The 23,177-nt window shown below is 33.4% G+C and overlaps 5 protein-coding genes across 7 annotated transcripts in view; 2 read left to right on the top strand and 3 right to left on the bottom strand.

The window, feature by feature from the left end:
- LOC128880204 (mucin-12-like) overlaps positions 1-6,199 on the bottom strand; it is a 42,635-nt gene extending 36,436 nt beyond the window's left edge. The window contains exons 1-2 of one of the 2 annotated variants that reach the window (XM_054130016.1): positions 5,691-6,199; positions 638-1,009 (exon numbers count right to left, since the gene is read on the bottom strand). In XM_054130016.1, coding sequence (XP_053985991.1) covers positions 638-757 — 120 coding nt within the window. In that variant the 5' untranslated portion in view covers positions 758-1,009; positions 5,691-6,199. Of the gene's footprint in view, positions 1-637; positions 1,010-5,690 lie in introns of those variants that run through there. The other variant, XM_054130017.1, reaches the window with a different exon arrangement.
- Positions 6,200-6,339: 140 nt separating this feature from the next.
- LOC128880211 (protein lin-7 homolog C) lies at positions 6,340-8,013 on the bottom strand. The gene is made up of 6 exons (XM_054130027.1): positions 7,887-8,013; positions 7,754-7,792; positions 7,497-7,538; positions 7,167-7,279; positions 6,843-7,088; positions 6,340-6,732 (listed from the first exon to the last, which is right to left on the bottom strand). The coding sequence occupies exons 2-6, from the start codon at positions 7,788-7,790 to the stop codon at positions 6,571-6,573; spliced, it is 600 nt and encodes a 199-aa protein (XP_053986002.1). The 5' UTR covers positions 7,791-7,792; positions 7,887-8,013; the 3' UTR covers positions 6,340-6,570.
- A 961-nt stretch (positions 8,014-8,974) lies between these two features.
- Positions 8,975-12,274, top strand: LOC128880205 (leucine-rich PPR motif-containing protein, mitochondrial-like). Its single transcript, XM_054130018.1, has 3 exons — positions 8,975-11,768; positions 11,841-11,994; positions 12,067-12,274. Exons 1-3 carry the CDS (start codon positions 9,075-9,077, stop codon positions 12,240-12,242), a joined length of 3,024 nt encoding a protein of 1,007 aa, XP_053985993.1. The 5' UTR covers positions 8,975-9,074; the 3' UTR covers positions 12,243-12,274.
- LOC128880208 (intraflagellar transport protein 74 homolog) lies at positions 11,435-14,825 on the bottom strand. 2 transcript variants are annotated; one of them, XM_054130022.1, is made up of 3 exons: positions 13,867-14,825; positions 12,341-13,773; positions 11,435-11,586 (listed from the first exon to the last, which is right to left on the bottom strand). In XM_054130022.1, exons 1-3 carry the CDS (start codon positions 14,208-14,210, stop codon positions 11,573-11,575), a joined length of 1,791 nt encoding a protein of 596 aa, XP_053985997.1. In that variant the 5' UTR covers positions 14,211-14,825; the 3' UTR covers positions 11,435-11,572. The 2 variants fall into 2 exon arrangements, with proteins under 2 accessions (XP_053985997.1, XP_053985996.1); XM_054130021.1 differs by lacking the exon at positions 11,435-11,586 and having other exon boundaries at positions 12,252-13,773; positions 13,867-14,824.
- Positions 14,826-16,557: 1,732 nt separating this feature from the next.
- LOC128880206 (peroxisomal multifunctional enzyme type 2) lies at positions 16,558-22,955 on the top strand. The gene is made up of 16 exons (XM_054130019.1): positions 16,558-16,963; positions 17,029-17,166; positions 17,509-17,661; positions 17,731-18,003; positions 18,080-18,196; positions 18,333-18,463; positions 18,906-18,965; positions 19,036-19,096; positions 19,371-19,534; positions 20,073-20,196; positions 20,279-20,454; positions 20,688-20,864; positions 21,346-21,463; positions 21,728-21,925; positions 22,512-22,609; positions 22,691-22,955. The coding sequence occupies exons 1-16, from the start codon at positions 16,900-16,902 to the stop codon at positions 22,808-22,810; spliced, it is 2,172 nt and encodes a 723-aa protein (XP_053985994.1). The 5' UTR covers positions 16,558-16,899; the 3' UTR covers positions 22,811-22,955.
- Positions 22,956-23,177: the final 222 nt, after the last annotated feature.

Genomic DNA, 23,177 nt, shown 5'->3' with positions numbered 1-23,177 from the left:
AAATGAATTTAAACGAAACTCAAAGATCTTTCGATGAAGTTACTAAAATAAACACCATAATAAATGTTTAATTACGTAGCTCCCAATAGTCTGTAAACAAAAAGGCCTAGCCGATTAAGATGGTCGAAACTGCTTTAGAGCTTTTTCAATAGCTCTTGAATCATTCGAAAGCTGACCAAGAAAAATCCTTCTGTGTAAAATTTTAACCCTCTAGCTTGCCCGTGAGGGTAGTTACAGGGTAAAATAGATTTTTACGCTTTCCGGCGCATTTTCCGGTCTCAAATGGGTTTTAAAATTCTGAAAAAAATCTGACACATTCCGGATCATAAGGCGCATTTTTGAGAATTCTTTCGGATTCTTTTGTTGCAAACTGTGGTCGTAAAAAATGAAAAACATCAAAAAAATCGGAAAAACATTTTTTTCTCAATAATATGAAGACATGCTATTCTACTGTTTGGTTCCCTGATAAAGTACTATAACAGGCAATGTCGTAAATTTTTAAAAAATGTTTTGTTCGGCTGCTTCATTGTCAAAAACAATAAAAACTCGCAGCAAAAAGGTCGAAAAAATTCAGTTTTTATTGTTTTTGACAATGGAAGCAGCGAGAAAATATCAGGAGGGAAAGGTTTAGTTTTACCTGCTGGAAATGCGAGTCTGTTCCCGTCAGGATCGCGGGGTCAGCCTCAGCAGCAACGAATGTCCCTATCTCCAGGATCAACGAGATCCACAGGAAGCAGCGCGCACTCTTCCGTATCATTGCGTCAGCGATCCACTCTTTCTCGATTCTCAACCAACTCAAGCACTCAAACACTTATTATTTAATTCCTCGATCAACTTCACCACTGGAACGTCCAACTTCACCTCGTCTTTTAAACCTTCTTCGAAATATTTTCAAAGTTTTTTAAATATTAATTAATATCGACGAAATTAATTATTAATTCCACTGTTTCCCAGTTCCACGGATTTGGGATTCCCCTTCGGTGCGAGTTTGAAGTATTTTCGACATCCACTGAGAACGATAGGTGTTACAATGCTCTTCTTTGCTCGAGGAAGAATTTGTTTCCCGCCGCGTGTTATTATCCAGAGGAAAGAGCGATTTTCCCAGACGATACTTTTCTATGATAAAAATGGAAAGGGAGGTGGACGCGTCAGGCGCTGGTGGCTGACAAGTTCGCACGTTGAAGACAGGTTTGGAACTGTTAGAGATTGGATCACGTACAAGAGTTTTACTCTTCCAGCGGGAGAAGAGCTCCGATGAAAAGGCCAGGTGGGAGACGAACAGGTAGGACGGTGAACGTCGCTGAAGAATTAATCCACTTCTCTCCTCTGGCGAACGATTGTACTTGAAAAAGTGTTTGTCTCTCGGGACAAACGAAACAGGTAATTTTTCAAAATATTTGCTTCTGTTCATTGAAAGCTCATAGTTTAGAAAATGAAGATATAGTTTAATTGTCGATGCATTATGGTCGATAGATAGTCGTTTTTAATTAGAGTTTAAATAACAATATGTACTGTATATGTATTAGGTTGTCCCAAAAGTTTCTTTAGAGACTTGCACTCAATTATTTTCTATGGCAATGTTTATAAAAATAGACAACCCAATTTATTAAATGTTAATATTGTATAACAGTAATGGAACAAAATGATAATGCAATTTAATAATGTAACATTAGACATAAAATATTGTGTACGTATTACTTATTAATGAAATGAAAGAAACCTTTTGGGAGAACCTAATATATGTATCTGACTGTTGATACATTATGGTCGATAGATAGTCGTTTTTAACTAGAGTTTAAGTAAAAATATGTATTGTATATGTATCTGACTGTTGATACATTATGGTCGATAGATAATCATTTCGAATTAGAGTTTAAGTAAAAATATGTACTCGACATTTTGTTACGTTATATTCTTAATCTTCTAAGCTTTCAACTAGATTTCTATTATAATGAATGTATACAGGGTGTACAACAATTTATATAGACTGTACAGAGTGTCAAACGAAAAAATGTTATTCCTTTTTTTCCACTTATTTTTTCATGTATTATACCCTCTGCTCGGTTGTACCACCTGTCCTGACAAACTAAATACATATGAGTCTCAACCTGATGGTTATTACAATCTATCTGTATACATAAGAGTCTCAATTTGATGGACATTTTAATCAAACTATACAGGGTGTCCCAGCCTAAGTGATACAGAGCTCCAACTCCAAAACTATCGGTCAAATGCAAAATTTCAAATATGGAAATTGCATGGTAAAATGGGGCTGATGTTTCAGTAAGAAGGAATTTTTGTTAACTTTGTTATTTAACGAGATATGATGGTCAAGTTTCGTTTCGAAACTTGAAAAACAACTACATAGTTTCGTTTGAGAAGCGAAACTTGACCATCATATCTCGTTAAATAACAAAGTTAACAAACATTCCTTTTCGCTGAAACATGAGCCCCATTTTACCATGCAATTTCCATATTTGAAATTTTGCATTTGGCCGATAGTTTTGGAGTTAGAGCTGCGCATCACTTAGGCTGGGACACCCTGTACATACAAGTCTCAACCTGATGGACGTTACATTGAATCTATATGTAAAGTACAAGTCTCAACCTGGTAGTCTATATAATGTATCTGTATACATATGAGTCTCAATTTGATGGATATTTCAATGAAGCTATATATATACATACAAATCTGAACCTGATGGACATTTCAATGAAACTATATACATACAAGTCTCAACCTGATGAACATTGTAATTTATCTATTCGGTAGCCTACAAATTTTGCTCATTGTTGTTTTCTAACAAATTACAAGTATACTTGAGAACTATCAGATACAGATATAAATTCTACGTCTTTACATTTACATAATTATTTATAACTTTAGTTTAAATAGAAATATTTACTGTCCATTTTATTATGAATGTTAAATCTGAAGACCCTTTTTTTTTACATCTGATTAAAATTTAAATATCTAATTATCCCTGAAGAAAGTGTAATATTTTCAAAGTGAATTGTTAATTAAAAATGACGAAGGGAACATAAATTTACACTGATACCTATAAACGTATAAAAAGAGAAAAATTCACTGTTCAGTTAGTAACACGTGATAAAAGCAAAAAGTCAAAGATAAAACATGAGTTCTTCTAAGAAGACGCAGGTAGAAGCTGCATTATGATGGTTCTTATTTGAATAATTTTTTAAATCTATGTTACGCACCCATTAAATACCTTGAAAATATTTTTTAAAAATTCCTGAATTCCTATTTTCCATTTTTTGGTAAAAGTTCTATAAACAAGAACTATTTTTTTCAAGTAATTCCATAATTTAATATACAAAAATTCTTCTCTCAATAACAATTGGTTCTCCTCTTGTCAGTAGCTTCTTAAATTAAATGTTTCAACATACACAAAGCTTTAATTAATTTTATACTGCAATAATTCTTACAAAAATGTAATAATTGTAATATTTGTATACTTGAGTGAATGTTTATATGCTCGTTAAAAAAATGTATAGGCATCTCAAACATTTTTCAAGTACCTTCTTATAAGGCACATGCTCGTTATTATTAGTTTCGTTTTCTCTTTCAACCATTGAAAAGTTATGCTTTCATTCTTTTTAGTTATTCATTTACTTATTAATTTAAAAAAGTTATTTACCCAATTCGGATATTAGAGTATTCGCATATAAGGAGCTTTGCTATATTTTCAACACATCGTAGATAAATATTGTAAATAAAATATAATTTCTCGTCAGCCCCAACTATAATTGGCGCAACGACTCGCCCATTGCCCAATATCACGGCAATTTTCAGCAAGTACAGCCGTCGCACGGTATATTATAGTGAAATTACATAGGTACACATTTGTCCCCAAGGTTTAGAAGCTTGAGTGCAATGCAGTTGTTTTATGAAACCACAATCAGCTGGCTGTCCCCTTTACCGAGGTTGTTTCGTAACAGTCTTTATATTTACCAAAAGAGAACATTCGAAGCAGGTTACGAAGCAGCAAATGAATTGTGGAATTCCCCAAAAGGACTTTTTTTGGTATTCAAAGGCCCGTTTTATAGATTTGCCAACAGTAGTTCCTTCTGGAGTATTATCCCCCCAATAACATCAAATATCCCTTTGACAATACAAGTATGGACTGCTAGTTACTAAAAGTTATTAAACAATTGAAGGTCACCGTTGTTTATCGAAAAATATTGTAACAATAAAAAATTGATATACCCTATTCCATTGACCATACAAAACTGTACAAATTTGCCTTTTTTCATTTCTTTGTAGTACTTACTATTAGTACTTACTACTAGTAATTCACACTTATATAGTCAAAGAACTGACTTTAAATTCACTGCCAACACTCAGCAAATTTCTTGGGCACTAAATTCAAGTTTCAAAGATTTTATTGACCACATAATCATTAGATAAGCGATTATTGCACCTGTTGGTCCAATCTTGAAATATCATATAGTTACATGCTTTGTTTTTATAATGTTAGGTCTATTCTATTTTACATCTTTCATTCTTACTTCTATTCTTATGTTACTTCACATAGTAATGGCTATCATTACCTCATGTTACTCGATCTATTTCAGATGCTTCTTCTTTCTTCTGATTTTATTTCCATATACATATTAACTCTGTATAACTTAATAGTTGACATTTTGTATTTATCATTGAATTCTTTAAAACTTCAGAATATAATTCATAGACTTATAAATGCACACATATGTATGCAAATACGCATACAAATTGTCATATAAATGAGCAGTCGATTAAACTTTTATTAAAATAAATAAAAATATTATTTGTTTCTTATGTCCTACCAATCTATCCATCTATGTAAACATGTTTGTATTGATTAATTAATACCACTCGCTAGTGTTGACTTCAATATCTATCACAATTAGTCCTGCTTTAGTCCTTGACTTACTTAGTGTCTATCTAACTTTCCTGATCTAACGAATCCCTTTTAAGGCTCGATATTGATTCCCATAAGAAAGCTCTTTAGCATTCTCTCAGCGCTTTGGCCTTATTTCTTCTAAATATCTGTGATATATTATCCCTTGTAATATCTAATTCCTTTTCTAATTTCTTTCTAAAATCTCATTGAACATTGTACAGGGAGCATCCCTGAATATTAGGTTTCAAATGATCAGATTGACATAGGCTTGCTCAATTTTATAAGAGTTACTGATTCACTAACTGTATATTAATTTATTAATATCTAGATACAGTCTCTGGCCTGAATGCTTGGATATGTGGTTGCTCTCTGAAACAACATCAGAGTACATGGCCTCAAAAATATGCATTATAGAAACGTAGCTCGCGCATGCGCACATGTATGTACTAAAATGTATATGTATATATGTGGTATCCCAATGAACAAACACTGGTTTACTAATTATATATATATATATATATATATTTATTAATATATTCTTTTGTCGTCTCACGTCCGTAGCACTATCTCTCTTCTACGCTACCTAAGTGTGGCAAAAATAATGGTCGATAGTTTGATTAGCTTGTAACCCTTTATACGGAACACCCTATATAATAATAAACTTTCACGACGAGATAAATTTCGTAAGAATGAGCCACTGAACGCAAGTGAAAGGTTTACAGTTGGATGTTTCCACCTTGTAAGAAATCAGTATGACATAATTTGCGCCAAACAATACAATTTCACCTGATATGGAAGCCAGGTTTTCCCTGCCCGGTCTAATCCTTGCGCTAGCCAAACGTCTCCTGGATTTTCTCCCGTTGTGCAGGGTAATTATCCGGATAATTTGCAGACGTGTTCTCTGCTCTCGTGGTCGCAGTACAACGCTATTGCGTTGCATGGTCGCGCGCAAATTGCATAGATTAAGAATTTATAAAAATTATACTGAAACCCAGAGATATCTATACCATACATGAACCTGATACTAGGTCCATGATATTGTACCTAGATTTTAGTACATAAAAGTTTTAGATCTAGCTATATTTACTGAGAGTTTTAGTACATAAAAAGTGTCATTCATAAGTATGTATAATAAGGCAGTGAATATTCTCACGCATGCGTGAAATAGATTCTCTTTGCTTATGGAAGAGGCATTGTAACTTTGCATACTTTGTTTGCGTTTGGTTTTTAATTCTTTTTGAGATTCAGTTAAACAAACAAAACGAAACTATATTAGTATAGTTGAACGGTCAAGTTATGTTCTATTTAAAAAATGTAAATAAAAAATAAATATTATGTTAATATAATAGAAAATCAATATTGCAATTAGTATTTTAAAGTTTGAAACAATTTGCATAATATCTAAATGAAATTATGAGAATTAGTCGTAATCGAATACAAGTAAGGAAGAGGTTACGTTTTATTGTTCAACTTTGATTGTTTCTTATAGCTGTATAACATCTTTTTAATACATAAAAGACAGCAATAGTCACAATAACAATAATATTTTATTAAACTTAAGTAATAGATGAAACATCCATAGTTTATGGACAACGAAGAACAAATGAAGGTGATCGTAATGTATTTATTAAGTAAAAAGAAAATAATAAGTACTAGATATTTATATTTATTGCATGTGCTGACGCCTACTACGCGCTGCTCTCTGTTTATCGAATCGCAGTTCCATTTCTTCTAAAACACGTGGAGTGTACCGCACGACCAGTTTCACAGAATTTTGTGCTTGCTTTAATAATTCTACTGCTTTTTCGTGATTTTCTCCTTCAACACACTAAAAAAATATATGCATTAAGAGAGTGCATTATAAGAATGTGTTTTCTTCTAGAAATTTGTTTTTTATAATTTGTCTTCTGGAAATGTGAAAATTTTCAAAAGACTAACCACTCCGTTCACTGAAAGAAGTTGATCTCCTCGCTTCAGACCACCATGTCGATCAGCAACACCTCCAGGAATAATTCTTGAAATGTAAATGGGTGAGTTTTGCTCTTTGCCTCCCATTACATTGAAGCCAAGACCTTCCTCTGTCTTTGGCAGCTCCACCACTCGTGGATGTGCATGGCCCTCACTGGCTGCGAAAGCAGCTACTGTTGCTTTTGCTGTGGCTGATGCGCGGACATCTTGCGAGCCCTGAAATTTATTAATACTAGTTAAATACTACTAGTACTATGTTACATAAACTATGTTAGACATGTGCAAGTATAATACCTGAATGTCTACTGTCTCGTATACATGTTCATACACTTCACGTACAGCGCTAAGAAAATCACTCTGTAAAACTTTCTGTAAGGCAGCTAATTTTGTTGCAGGTACTTCACCTCCTAGAATAGAAAGAAAGAATAGAAAGATGTTCGTGTGTGTAATGAAGCATCAACGACGTAATTGTTGCTCCTTCATGTAACGATGTATGATTTCAGAATTTCATAAAATTAAGTAAATATACATAATTAATCTATGATTCAAGGTATGAATTTTCATAAAATGAAGCTAAACTAATGCGATTAATGTGTTGGGAACAAGAACAATTTAATTTATTACCTTTCTGCAATTTGTCTAGTAATTCGATGGACCTCTTAACATCTGTAAATAAAAATAAATTCATTGTATTTTATTGATTTTGTCTTATTGGAATTTCATGTTTATTAATCGTTTAGTACAGTGAAATTAATAAATTCATTACTATAAATAACTACTAAATATCTTACAGATTTCGAACGAATCGTAACAAATCTTTAACAAGAAACATAATAATTGTGTATAACTTGTTTAAATAATCGTGTACGTGCAATAGTTACCATTTGCTAAAGTGAGAGGTTCACCCATCGTAACCATATCTGGAAATAAGTGATGATATTTTAAAAGATACCTCATATAGTAGTTACATTTCAACAATATTAAACATGTAGAATAAATACTTAAATAACTTACGGATTTATAGTTGCCTTGATGTGGCACTAAATGTCTAACACAGTCGCAAACTGTCACCAAAATACGTCAACAATTCAACCTATCGACCAACTCAACTACTCTGGACCACAGAGTAGTTTCATTGAAGGTGAAACTCTGTTCATTCAAGTTAGACCTCTAAACGAATTACAGATGTAGGGACAATCTAGGGTATTTTCCCTAGAATCTAGTAAGATTGATTCTAAAGAGTTGACAAACCGATTCACTTGGTGTGTATACAGGGTGTCCCAAAAATGTAGTAACACCTTGAAAGGGGTGGTTCGGGAGGTGATTTCAAACTAGAGATGGGCAAAACCCTAGGCTTCGAATAAATCTGAAGTTTGCCGATGTGTTTGTCTCGTTTCCTTCTTTGGAAAATGTTCAAAAGAGGAAGGGAAGGCGATTTAAAACAACTTTTTCCTTAGCGAAAATGTTGTCAGAGGCTTCGTTAAAGAGATATTAACGGAAAACCCTGACCAATCAGAGCGCGAGACGGCCGCGCTTCCTAACCAATCAGAACGCAAGTATGCCGGTGGAGCGCTCGCGGTAGCGTAGGCTACGCGCTAGATGGCCGCGCTCCCCGACCAATCAGAGCGTGAGCATGCCAATGGAGCGCCCGCTGATTGGTCAGTGTTTTCCGTTAGTATCTTCTCAACGAAGCCTCGGATAACATTTTCGATAAGGAAAAAGTTGTTTCAAATCACCTCCTGAACCACCTCTTTCAAGGTGTTACAATATTTGTGCGACACCCTGTATAGATAAAGGGACGTTTTCATAGAAGAAATTTTTGTACATATACTTTTAAAAATAATGTCTGGCATTGCATGCGGAGTAGTACCAAGAATATTTTAGAAAAAGATCGATTAGAAAATATTGCTTTTTCGCTTCAAACAACTTGATCAGCTACATGAAAAAATCATGTTGTAGCCTATCACCTTGTTCTTGTCTCTCCTCCGATTGTTGCGTTTTCCTCTCTGTCGCAGCATCATTGGAAAGACAAGGATCTATCTATCCTTGTCTGAGAGCTTCCTATTTTTTCCGCAACTGTCGCTGAAGTCAACTCGGCTTACTGTGACAGCTGATCATTTTTACATGATACATTTGGATACACTCATGCCATAACTATAATGCCAGGGTATGTGTATGTATGGATAATTAAATACCAACAAAATGATTTTAATAAGAAAATGCAAAAACCTCGTTAAAGTAACGAGAATGTACACCATCGGTTATGGAAATTTGTTAACATTGACGATTCGTAACCTATCAATTAGAAACTATATGATTCTGTCTTGTCGCTGTATGACAAGACCGCTCTTAAATAATTTTAACGCAGATTTTAGAGTAAATTACATTTATGTTAATGGAGCAGAAAACTCTCAGAGTTTTCAATACAAAGTCATGATAATCCACCAGAATTTTAATAAGCGAAGCATACAATTGGACAATTTGAAAAATATAATCGATGATTTAGAAAAGGATGATTTCAACTTGTCGAAGAGTTTAAGCGTAACGTTAATCAAATGTTGCGGAAATATGCTACCCAGTGTGCCTTTGAAGCTGCGGCAGGAATTAACCGACCGTGTTTGGAATCTTGCAAGCAAAAGAAAATCGGAATTGACTATAGACCACTATCACGCTTTGTTACACGCATACATTGATAATGATAACATCATCGATCCAGGTGAATTTTTAAAGAGTATGGTTGTTGATGCACAGTACGATACTTATTGTCTTTTACTAAAGTTATCATCGAAGTCAGGTGACATTGCATCAGTTGAAACTCTTATATCGGACATGCATAAAGCGGGCCTACCTTTGGATGAAGAAGCTTATAACACATTAGTGCATGTGTATGCTGTAAATGGAGATGTAACAGGAGCCAAAAAAGTTATGGATTCCATGGTGAAAGTAAATATTAAACCCTCGCCTACAACTTATGCTCAGTTAATGTATGCTTTTGCAAAAACCAACGATATTGAGGCTTTAACTGAAATTCTATCTACCACAGCAATATCTAAATCGGAATTTATGAAGCTCGTTAAGTTTCTTAGTGTATCAGGAAACGGAGTTCATATACCAGATGTTTTGAAGTTCATGCAACCATTACAGTTCCCTGATACAGATGTTATTGCAGTTATCATACAACTCGTACATATTGGACATTTTTTAGATGCTTACAAAATTATCACTCAGATTTCTATAAGCGATACTTGTAAGACTATAAGAAGATCATTGGTATTTTCGTTTTTAAAAGAAGTGGTTGCGTTGAATTCGAATCAAACCGTGGTGGAACTTGTGAGTGATCTTGCAATAAAACATCGTATTGAAGGAGTCTGGAGGAAGGCGGTTGAATTTGCTTCAATTAAAAGCAATGTAACACTTGCCCTTACGATATTCGACAAGATGAAGTCGCAAGGCATGGTTGTTCAGTCTCATTATTACTGGTTGTTACTTTCAAACGTAGGTCAAAGGGATGAGGAAAGTGATATATATTTGATCATCAGACACATGATAAATTTAAACATTATAATAGACTCCAAGACATTTATAAATCATGTGTTTCCATATATCAATACCAAAGATCCTGTTGTTACAGTTCAAAAAATGCATAACAATGGGATAGCATGCATTTACACAGTACCACCACTTGTGAAGTTTTTGTTAGACGAACAGAGATTACAGGAAAGCATAAACCTGTGTTCCACTTTTAAAAAGAAAGTCGACTGCCAGGACTTGTTAGACTCCCTAATTTTGAATTATAATGCATCGAAGGATATCAATAGCTGCATACAAGTCTTATTCGACTTATCATACAATGGTCGTGGCTTCTCTAGTAATTTCTTAAAGAAATTCGTGGATCGACCCGAGTTCGGACTGGACGATATAAAGGATACTATACAATTTTTGAATACTATGAAATCACATGGAGTACTTATGTCCCTCACTGATATACAATACATAGAAAACAAAATTTTTAATCTAAACATAACAGAGTATTGTAAATGTTCTGTTTCGCATCTGTTGGTTGCCGTGACCGGGGACAGAAAGATACATAATTATAACAGCGGATCCTACGTTCATCCGCAGAACATGAATAAAGACCAATTGATTACGCATTTGTACACGCTTAAAACTGCAGAGAAGAATACCAGAGGTGTGCTGCGAAAACTATTTAAAATCGTATGTAACGAGAACAATATAAACAAAGTACAGGAAATCGCAGCAGAAATGAAGATGAACAACTTCGATTGGTCGCCTGGAATGAAAGCGGTTTTATTCAGTTTTTATACAAAAAATAAAATGACTGCTGAAGCCATGTCTACGTTACATGAAATTCATTCTCTGTTCCCACAGTTTCAGATTGATAATTTCAAGATTTTGGCTTTCGTTATATTGCTAGTGAAGAAGGATAAAGTAGATGAAGCTTTCAATGTGATAGATTGTACGAATGTGAATCATAAACATAATGCACTTAATGTCTGCGTACAACTATTAAACCTCCTAGCGAAAGGTATCCATTCGAATCATACCAAAGAAATGATTCATCTCCTCGTTCAAAAAGGTTACTGCTTGTATAGCAATGTGCTCCGGTATTTGGTTTACGTCCCTTTGTTAAAAGGTGATATCGAATCTGCTGTGAATGTGTTCAAACAATGCGCTGAGAACTACAATATAACCCCTGCAAAGCAGGAAATATTATTAGGTATACTTAAGAAAAGCCCATCCCAACAATTTAGTCGATTACTGGATGAAGTTTACACTCTTATAGTACAAGTGCATGGAAAAAGAAAGGCAATTGTGAATTTTGCGATAGCATTAGCACAGTGCAATAAAAAGAAGGAACTAGAAATTTTACTCAAAGTATTGTATTATTATCTATATTTACTGTTAGGTTTATTAATATATGTGACTGATGAATTATTAATATTTTAGAAAGAGTGGATATGGTCGAATCTTTTACTGGAACAGTTAAAGTATTTGCAAGACGCAGAGATTGTAAGGACGTCGTTGATACTTTTAGAAGTAGGTGGAGAAATATTGGGAGAACGCTTGGAACCTATATGTAATTTAACTTTGTTCATATATAGTAAGTAGTCAAGCTTTAAATTTACGAAGTGTGTAAATATAAGAATTTAAGATGAATAATTTTTATGTATAGAGAAAAAGGGTAAATATGAGCAGGCTGTAAACTTAGCGAACGAAATGAAAAAGAAAGGAATATTACCTAGCAAAACTTTTGAAAAAAGTTTGAACGAATTATTGACGACTTATAAATTACCAATATCGATTTCGACATCCAATGATACTATGGTGAAAACAAATGAAACGATATGATGATATAGATTAATAAATAATTTTTAAATTTTCTTTTAACATGGTGTTATAATTAATCAACGAATCAAGAGCATTTTCTTTTACTGGACCATAATTACCACGCTTCCTTTGATCAGCGATAAGACCTTTAATCTTTCCATGTTCCTCCGCTAACTTTTCTACTGTATTTTGCAATACGTTAATCTCAGTGTATACCTTGTTATGTTCTAACTTTTCTTTCATATTATTATATTCGAGTTGATTTTCTTTTAGGTCTTGTTCATGCTTTAAACTCTGTTCTTTTAGCTCTTTCAATTTGATCGTTAATTGTTCTTCCTTTGTTGCTAATTTATTTTTCAAACTGTCTAAATCCTCCAAAACCATTACTTTGTTTTCATTTTTACTCATTTTTTTATCAAAATCAGCGAATTCTACTTTAAGTCGCTGCTCCAGCATCTCCATTTTACTCAGAATTTGCTGCAGCTTTAAATTTTCTTTTGTCAATCCTTCCAAACTTTGATCTTTGCCATGTTGATACTCATCATAAGAAGGTATGCTGTTTAACATAGTTATCTCATCACCGCCTACAAAATCTATATCAATTTCCAGCATGTTCGAGATGTTCTTTAAATTTTCAACTACTGTTTCCTCCAAACCGTGTAATTTTTTCATTTCGTTCTGTTTATTTTGCTCGAAAGAAGACATGAATTGTTCCATGATTTCTTCTCGCTTGCGAAGTTCTTTATATTTAATTTGTTTCTCAGACTGTGTGTCCTCTATATCGGTTTCCAATTGTTCAAGCTTCTGTTCAATTTCTTGAATGCGCTTCTTCTTCTCAACAAGTAGTGCTTCTGCTGCTGCAATGTCCATATTATGCTGTTTAATTTTCTGTAATAATTTTTCTTTTTCTTCTTCCGGTGAAATTCTGTGTTTCTCTTCTTCCTGCAATTTCCCTCTTTTCTCCTCTGTCTCTATAATTTTAAGATGCAGCTTGACGGCTTCCTGTTTCAAAGGAGACAATGCTATCTCTTCTTCCAAAGTAACCTGTTCTTTGTACAACTCATCCAATTGCTGTTGCATTTTATTCGCTTTCTCCTGCAAGCTGGCTCTTTCTTTTAATAATTTATCATACTTCTCTCTCGTACTCGAATTCATGCTCTCCACTAGTCTCTCCGTTCTCTTCTTCTCATTCTCCAATTGCTTCTCCGTCTTACTCAGCTGCTGTTCCAGCTGTTTCCTCTCTTCGAACATGTTTTCGATTTTAGATAAACTTTGTTCATTCTTGGATGCGAGTTCTTCTGTCTCCTGTTCGATGACATCCTTTCCAATATTGGATGTCATTTTATCTACGACAATATTATAGTCAGCTAATTGTCCTTGCAAGGCTGTTAATTCCACGGCTAAATCCTTAGCTCTTTTATCATAATGGAGATAGGTGGCTCTTTCTTTATTTTGATCTTCAATGTCCCTCGTAATAGTAGAAATTTCTTGATTCAGTTCCCTTATCTTCAATTGCATGACACCGATGTAGTACCTTTTGTCCTGAATCTGTCTGTGAAGAAAAGTTTCAACTTATAAATGGAAATATTGAAAACTGTGGTAGGACGGAGAACTTATGCTTGTAATTCTGAAGTTAGAAGTTTACCTCGTCATCGATAACCCTCTGCATGTTCCAGGTCTAACACCTGCGACTCCATGCTGAGTTATGGGTCTTTCTGTAACATTTACACCAGCCATCGAGAGTCCTGTATTTAAATGAGCAGAACTGCTCGAGGTTGTGGTTAATCGCGAGCTGCCAGCTCTTATAGGATTAAACAAAACTGATGTCGATGGCGGCCTTGAAAGTATATTTTGAATAGGAGTCGCCGGACGATTGTTAATATTAGCGTAGAATCCCCCTGATTCACTTCTCATCGCTCTGCGAGACATTTCGAATTTCTTGTGCGTCGCTGTTGATGGCCTCTGCATTGTACTTAATTTGTCCGCCATCTTGGTTTACTTCAGTCAATAATATGTTCCAGGAACGCGTGAAATTGATTTATTAATCAATTCTTTGATGTTCCTTTTGTGTTAGTTAGTTGTGAAGGTAATATTTAGAAGGAATAATTCGAATTTTATAAGGAAATGTAAGTTTTGTAACTTGACGTCATGTTTTATGTATTAAGGAAGAGAAATTTGTTTGAGGGTATATTGCAACGAATTTCAATGAAATCTTCTTCTATTTTTCTAGTTTTCTATTTTCTATTTGATTCAATTTTCAGCAAAATAGTCCATAAATAATTATGATTGTTTATTTTTTGGTTTTTGATTTTTTGTATATACATTTGTTATTTTAACAAATCGTATAAAATGTTTTTAAATTAAGAAATTAAATAATCTTCTTTCCGATAGTCTCTAATAAAGAAGTAATTTAAAGAAATTTAATTGTTCTATCTTTAGTCATTGCATATATTCATCATCAAGCCTTTTCTTATTATTCCGTTTTATTCCTTTTATTTTTAATTAATTTATTTGTTTCAATTCCCAATTACATGAAAATAATTTATATTCATTTATAAATATTTTGTTACATTTCGTGGTAGGCAATGTAATTTATATATATATATAATTAATTATATATTTGGCAACAATTTCGTATCTCATCGAGATGTACAACTTTTGTTTAAAATATTTTTGCAATGGGTTACTTCTTATCCCAATATTATTTCGATAGCATTATTTATTCCAAAATATAAAAGTTGCCTAATCTTAAAAAATACGAAGCTCTCTTAATAATAAACATTTTGGTTCGGAACTTTTTTTCATCGTAGATCTCATTGGATCCTACGAAAGACATACAGAAAGTTTTCTTCTAAAGTGAAATCTCAATTTTTTAAAAATAAAAGAAAGATTACTTTATGAATGCATAAGGGAGTTTGGCAAACTCAGTTTGCCCCTTGCGATTTTTACGACAACCCTGGAAAATCTAAACTTGTCTATAAAAATGATTTTTTACTTCCTCGATCAAAATGAAGCATATTTTGTTAAATAACATGTAGGAGCAACTTCTATAGTTTACGAGAAAAAAATGTCTAAAGAAAAGAAGAAAAATGGTTTGACTAAAAAGAAAGTGATGAAGAATGACTATGAAGAAATACTTTAAACAAAAGTTGCACATCTCGATAAGATATGAAATTGTTGTCAAATATATTTTTTCGAGAAACAAATAGTTTTTGAGATATTTTTGATTAATGTGACCATCACCTGGTAAACGGTTACTTCTTTATCGACTCAGCAGTGGGTTATTTATGAACGGGAACTTCTTTATCGATCCAGAAGAGGATTTCTATTACCGTCTTCTGTTCCGTTTGTCTTTTTGAATTGCTGATTAGTTTTGCTTTCTGGTTAAATAATATGTGTGTTAATTAGAATAAATCCACTTATATTCTGTATATGTATATTTTGATATAGCCTTCAGTGCTATAAAACCCGCTCACTAAGCCGCTCTGTGAGCGATAGCTCTTTTAGATACACTCATACTCTCTTATCGCAATTTCTTATGATACAGAAGTATATTTTTATGAATATGCAATTGTAGATTCGTATGCATTACATTATTTTCACTCAACTATTTTAAGTGTCTATCTTTGACTATAGACTCTTTATTATAGAGTCAAAACACATTAAACTATTCCCATCATTGCTTTATTTCAATGACGTGTTATTGTGCACAAGTTATCACCTTTTACTATCGTACTAAATTCAGAGAATAAACATGTAACATACAGGGTGTCCCAAAAATGTTGTAACACATTGAAAGGGGTGGTTCGAGGGGTGATTTGAAACAACTTTTTCCTTAGCGAAAATGTTGTCCGAGGCTTCGTTGAGGAGATATTAACGGAAAACACTGACCAATCAGAGCGCGAGTATCCCGATGGAGCGCTCGCGGTAGCGTATGAGCGCAGCCGCCTAGCGCGTAGCTTACGCTCCAATGGTATACGCGCGCTCTGATTGGTCAGTGTTTTCCATTAATATCTCCTCAACGAAGCCTCGGACAACATTTTCGCTAAGGAAAAAGTTGTTTCAAATCACCTCCCGAATCACCCCTTTCAAGGTGTTACAACATTTTTGGGACACCCTGTATAATATATAATACCTAAAAATTTAACGACAACAGATTCTTTCCTATCGTGCTTTTAATCTCTCTAATGACGATATTTAAGCCATTCAAAACACCTTTTCCTTTCCTCCAGTAATTCAAAAATTATCCACGAGGACCCCACGCGAACACCCATTTTTACCTGACTAGGTTACGTTACTGCTGGTTACTGTTTTGTCACACAGAGAGTGACATGTGGTAACCTGTGTCTGTGTGCCACTCGCTGCATGTGTTAACAGTTCCCAATTATTGTTATTTGGTACACTTGGTTGGACTTGTGCGAGAAGAGAGCCTCAAGTTTGCTCAACTATAACACCATACGACTATAATCAACTATAACAGTGTATCGACAGTGCTCCGTCTGGCTTCGTTGTAGTTTATGGTGTTATTTAAATTAAAACTTCCGTGGACTTTAAACCTCATTTAATTTTGCTATCTCATCCACTTATTGCACGATTGCATATAAAAACTGATAAGAACTACAGCCTCATAGGACTTTCACTTTTTGTTTGAGACAGAGTAGTTGGAGCTCTATTCAAAATGAGAGATATAGAGCAGTTACGTTTTGACGGCAGAGTAGTTATAGTAACAGGAGCAGGAGCAGGTAATCATGAATACATGTGTTTACTGTTGTCGCAGGTGGTTCATTGCTCTCGAATCTTTTCCCAGGTTTGGGTCGTGCATACGCCTTGCTCTTCGCTTCTAGGGGTGCCAGTGTCGTGGTGAACGACTTGGGCGGAGGGAGACACGGCGATGGAAACAGCACCAAGGTTGCGGACACAGTTGTTGCAGAAATTACAAGAAATGGTCAGATAGTATAAGTCAATTGAATTCCAACTATGTTTTAAGTAAACATGACTTGCAATTTTTATTGTCATAGTATTTCCATTTATACGTTTACGTACTTTTTTATCTAATTTAAATATGCATATTTCGATGCATCTTCTGACGATTGCATTTGACTATGTTCCAAACTACATTCAATGTTTAACCTGCCGTTGATAAAAATTCTTGACAACAAGAGAATATTTTCTGTTCTTATTACACTAAGGAAAAATGTATTGCGAATAAGAGTCATTTATATTATATGTAACAATGTTAATTTGAAAACAAGGGGACACTGTTTTGCAAGTTGAAATTTTTGTTTAGGTGGAAAAGCAGTTGCCAATTATGATTCCGTTTTGGACGGTGCAAAGATTGTTAAGACTGCCATCGATTCGTTTGGGCGAATAGATGTGATTGTTAATAATGCTGGAATTTTGAGAGATAAATCTTTTGCTAAGATGACAGACACAGATTGGGGTACGTATAATATTAGAGTTCTAATTGTAATAATGATCTAAATAAATATCTAAACATATTATTTTTCAGATTTAGTCCACGATGTACACCTTAAAGGTGCTTACAAAACTACTCAAGCAGCGTGGCCTTACTTTTCTAAACAGAACTATGGTCGTGTGATAATGACCACGAGCAACAGTGGAATGTACGGAAACTTTGGTCAGGCCAATTACAGCGCAGCGAAAATGGGGCTAGTTGGGCTGGCCAACACATTGGCTATTGAGGGCAGGAAGAGGAATATACATACGAATGTGATAATACCCACAGCTGCGTCTCGATTGACAGAAGACATCATGCCACCAGGTTGAGACAATATTTTGTATACGTTAATTATGTTCTATTTGGTCTATGTTCTAATTTTACTGTTTTTTCCCTGTAGATCTTTTAGAAAATTTAAAACCTGAATTGATAGCCCCGGTGGTTGTTTGGCTGTGCCACGAAAAATGTACAGAAAATGGTTCTATCATCGAGTCTGCATTAGGTTGGGCTGGGAAATGTGAGTATATAATTATAGTCGAACAAGTGCATATAGTTTATGTAAATTTAAAAATACTATAAATGAACAATTTCATTATAGCCAAACTTATGAAGGTATAACTTTGTATTTTATTTAACGATGAATGATATTTTAGGTCATTTGGTTCGTGCATCAGGAGTCACTTTAAGACAAGACTTGACGAGCAATATAACTCCTGAGGATGTCGAACAAAAATGGTCAGCTATCACTGACATGTCTTCCGCTAAACACTTTGATACCATCGAGGTACATAAACGTTTTATATTTTAACGATTACTCTATGTTATTTCATTATTTAGTTTAATTTACATTTTAAATGCGTTTAGATATATAGTAAATATAAAATTATGTACATGTGTACATCCTTCTTGAACTGACAATTATTTATAAATATCAGTCCTCTTGAAGCAGATTCAATGTTCATTCTAATATTTAATTCTTGTTTAACTAAAAACAGTGTGTAATAATTGCACATTCCTTTTCTAAATATGAACGTTGGGCCTACTTCAGGAAGACTGATACTTGTATATAATTATCAATCCAAAGAGGATGTATATATGTACATAATTTAAAAATGATATTACTTGAATTGTCGTAAATATAATCAGTAATGTATTGAATGGTTGATATTCATCGTGGGATGAAAGGTCGTCTAATAACTTTCCATTTGCATTTTATGTCTTTGCAGGAAGTAACAGGAGAGTTTATGATGGCCATCGATAAAATGAAATCTGGAAATTCTGAAAAGGTAATTAAGACACTGCTTTACAACTTAGATCAAGTATTTTCATTTTTTACTATATATTTTCATTTCGCAGGCTAATAGCGTGTACAACTCTACCTATAATTCTCGAGATGCTATATTATACGCATTAGGAGGTATGGTTTAATTATTATAATTAGATTTGTATGCATTTATCGGGAATTTGAATATGCAAGAAAATACAAAATGCACACAATATGTAATAACGTAAACAAATATTGAAAGTAAAGTTCATATTATGATATTTGCAGAGGAAAGTAATTCCTATTTAGGTTCAATTTTTGTAGATACCTTTGCAAACGTTTCTTTTTGCATAAAGATGTGCATTCTAATCATAATGAAGCATTCTAACAATACACAATATTATTGCAAGCTTAATTTTTACTTTAGTTGGCGCTACAGTCCAAGAACCATCCGATATGCGTTACCTGTACGAGAATCATGAAGACTTCTCCGTGATACCTACATTTTTTGTCTTGCATGGTCCAATACAACTTATGAGTACTTCCATCATCGAAGATGCTATACCTGGTCTCCAACTAGATCCAACGAGGGTAATTTATCTTTTATACAGGGTGGAGCTTTTAAATGGGAACACCCAAATATCTCTGTTATTTTTTATTTTGCGAAAAAAATCTATAGGACAAAGTTACACTATTCCAAGGGTCACATGTAATGGTCAAATCATTTTTTTCTCAAGGTCATTGTTTAAAGAGATTTTAAGGTCGTTGACGTTTTTTTAAATGGAATGTGGTATTTTCATTATTGTAATCTTGTAGTTGATGAACAGAAAAATTCAAAGATGTGTAGTATATGACCGTCAGTTTCTCATGTTGACTGTGTACTCGTTAGAGTATGATTTTATAATAACAACTTCTCACAAGGTCATTTGTAGGTCAACATACTATACATCTTTGAACATGTTGTTTTCATCAGCTATAAGATTGCAATAATGAAAATATCTCATTCCATTTAAAAAAACGGCAATGAACTTGAAATCTCTTTAAACAATGACCTTGAGAAAAAAGTGGTTTGGCCACTAAATTAATGTTTTTAACTTAAATCATGTTTTTATGGATTTCATGAATTTAGTTGTTGCATGGAGAGCAATATATAGAAGTTTATAAGCCAGTGCCAACAGCAGCCACGGTGGAAACACACTTTAAAGTTTTGGATTTGCTAGACAAAGGAAAGGGTGCTGTAATAATAATACAACGTATGCGAATGAAGTCATTTTTATGTGTAAGAGACTGTTTTTGTAGCGAAATGTGAAGCTGAAATTATATTCATTATTTCAGATGAAACATTTGACACTGCGTCTGGAGACAAGTTGTCTACTGGACAAATGTCGGTGTTCTTGATAGGAGCTGGTGGTTTTCAAGGCAAACGAACATCCTCGAATATCGTGCCAACCATCGAACCACCAAAACGAAAATGTGATGCATCAGTTACTCAGCAAACTAGTTACGATCAGGTAAATAATGATTAACTTTGAATGTTCTAGGTGAAACAATCAAAACTCTATGTTTATTAGTTTGTTTGTTAATAAATTGTGAAGTGATTAAGTCCCGAGGGTCTATTAGACTATCAAAACCCTATGCAATATCTTCATTTAATATGCAGAAATGCAAATTATTTGATAAATGAATGATTGATGTATCCCCATTTCTGTTGATTTTTTAAATTAAAACTTTGTTTAATTTACAGGCAGCGTTGTACAGATTAAGCGGAGACGCGAATCCATTGCATATTGATCAAAACATGGCTGTGATGAGTGGCTTTAAAAGACCTATTTTACATGGATTATGTACTCTCGGATTTTCTGTCCGTCATGTTATGCAAACCTATGCTAATGGCGATCCAGGGCTATTTAAAGCCATCAAGGTACGTTACAATGGTCACCTTATTATTAAAGAATTATGCACGTATAAACTGTATGCGATGCATCGTAAATGTTTATTTGACTTGTCACACTTCAGTAGCATCACTGCGACTGCATTGAGTGGTTCAACTTTTACTTAAGGTGACATGAGTTGGATATCGTGGTACAATTCTAGCATATTAGTAGAATATTTTTTATTTTCTGTGCAGATTCACATATTTTTATGAAAATTGGCAAAAACATTGTTTATATTGTATATGTATTATTATTAGAAAATACTCTCAAATATACGTTTGTGTATATTTATTATATTTACAGTATTATTATCTTAAAATCAATAGAAAACTACAATTTACTATAACCTAAAATATAAATTGACTTTATTTAACACTTTTTGAATCATTCAAGATTAAATATAATTATGACAGATCAGAGTAAGTAAGAATATTTAATGAAAATCAATTTATCTTACAACTGTTTTAGGTTCGTTTTGCAAACCCAGTACTTCCAGGTCAAACCTTGCGAACCGATATGTGGCAAAATGGAAACAGAATACATTTTCAAACTTACACCGTGGACAACAATGTACCAGTCATCACAGGTAGATTTATAAAAATTTATAAACCGCATATATTCTAAATAAACCAACTGGTAAGGAATCTGGTAACAGAATTCTAACACACTGTGTTTATGATGTGGAGATTTCTTCTTTGCTATTTTAGAGTAGTGAAATAGTCAATTTGGGAAATTGAGAGATCAGAATTCGCATTGCAGTTTAAATAACAACTCATCCTAATATTTTGAAACGTATTTTAAAAGTGTACATTGCACTAGTGTGAATACAATGTAAACTTTTCATTCTCAGGTGCTTACGTCGACTTGAAGGATGTGAAACCTAAACAACCAATGCTGAATCCTTGCTCAGGCAGCGAAAGCCTCCAAAGTGATGCAGTGTTCGCTATGATCGAAGATTATGTGAAAGCGAATCCAGAAGAGGTGAAGAAGGTCAACGCAATCTTCCGTTACAACATAACGTTAAAAGGAAAACCACACTCGACGTGGAGTGAGTAGCTTTAATTACAATGTTGTAATTATGGGATTTCAATTGTTGATTTCACTGGATATGCTTAGTAAAGTCAAGATAAGGATATTGTTGAATTCTCTTAGGCAGAGTTCTCAACAATTTTACGTTAAAAAATTTCTTTTTTTTTTAATTATTTTTTTTTTTATAAGGAATAAGTGGTTGGAAAAAGATTTTAATTTTTATCATTCTTTGAGGAAGTATAATGAAAGGAATAAGAAATCTGTGAAATGGTTGTTTGGCAGATGTTACAGACAGTTTATATAATGGCAGAAAAGTCATTACTGAGTCAGTGTAGATAATAGGCTTTTAAATACTTTCCTCTACTATAAAATCTTTATAGCTTATTTTTAAGATCTCAAGATATCATTTAAAAGAGAAAAAGAAATTGGTTTCTCCAAAATTTCAGAGTTGCATTACCCTCATAATACAAAGAGTTAAATTGGTTTTGTTTTACCTTCAATACATTTCGGCTTAGTGTAGATAGTCAAACCAGACTAACACTATAATAAATAATTACTACTACTAACTACTACACTAAAAAACTATTACATTTCATTTTTTAAAGCTCTGGACTTGAAAAAGCCCGAGGTGCACAGAGGAGAACCAAAATCAGATAAAATTGATGCAACATTATCAATTGAGGATGAAGACATGGTGCAAATGGTAAATTGATATCAATACACTTCTCATTACTACTTTTCTTTTAAACGTACTTATACTTGACATTAATTGTACTATTTATAGGCGACTGGTAAACTAAATCCACAAATGGCATTTATGAAAGGAAAATTGAAGATTAATGGAAATATTATGGTTACCCAAAAATTGAGGTCCCTCATGGAAATGGCTAAATCGAAATTGTAATATGGTAAACCATTAATTACTCTACAATTGTTATTATGTTGAGTTATACAGTTGAGATCTTTTATTATTAAATATTTGTATATTTTTATAATTTTTACTTAATGTATGTTGGGGGAATAAAGTACGTATTCTATGAATAATTTTATATACTCGTTTTGTACAGTGAATTTAAAACGAATGTTAAACTTGTACACTCTTAAATGTATAAATAGAACAAATTTCAATGAATCATTTCTATTTTTATGTACTTTTTTTACTGAGAGTGATTATTCAATTCAATTGTCTAAATATCTGCTATTCTACTACAAATAAAATCATAGATTGTCACTTAAAAAAGTATCACTTAAGTTTTGTAAATAAAATTTGT

The sequence above is a fragment of the Hylaeus volcanicus genome, chromosome 7 (assembly GCF_026283585.1).
Source record: "Hylaeus volcanicus isolate JK05 chromosome 7, UHH_iyHylVolc1.0_haploid, whole genome shotgun sequence".
Lineage (NCBI taxonomy): Eukaryota > Metazoa > Arthropoda > Insecta > Hymenoptera > Colletidae > Hylaeus > Hylaeus volcanicus.
Note: the sequence above shows the minus strand (reverse complement) of the source record. Positions and strands in the feature narration are given on the sequence as shown.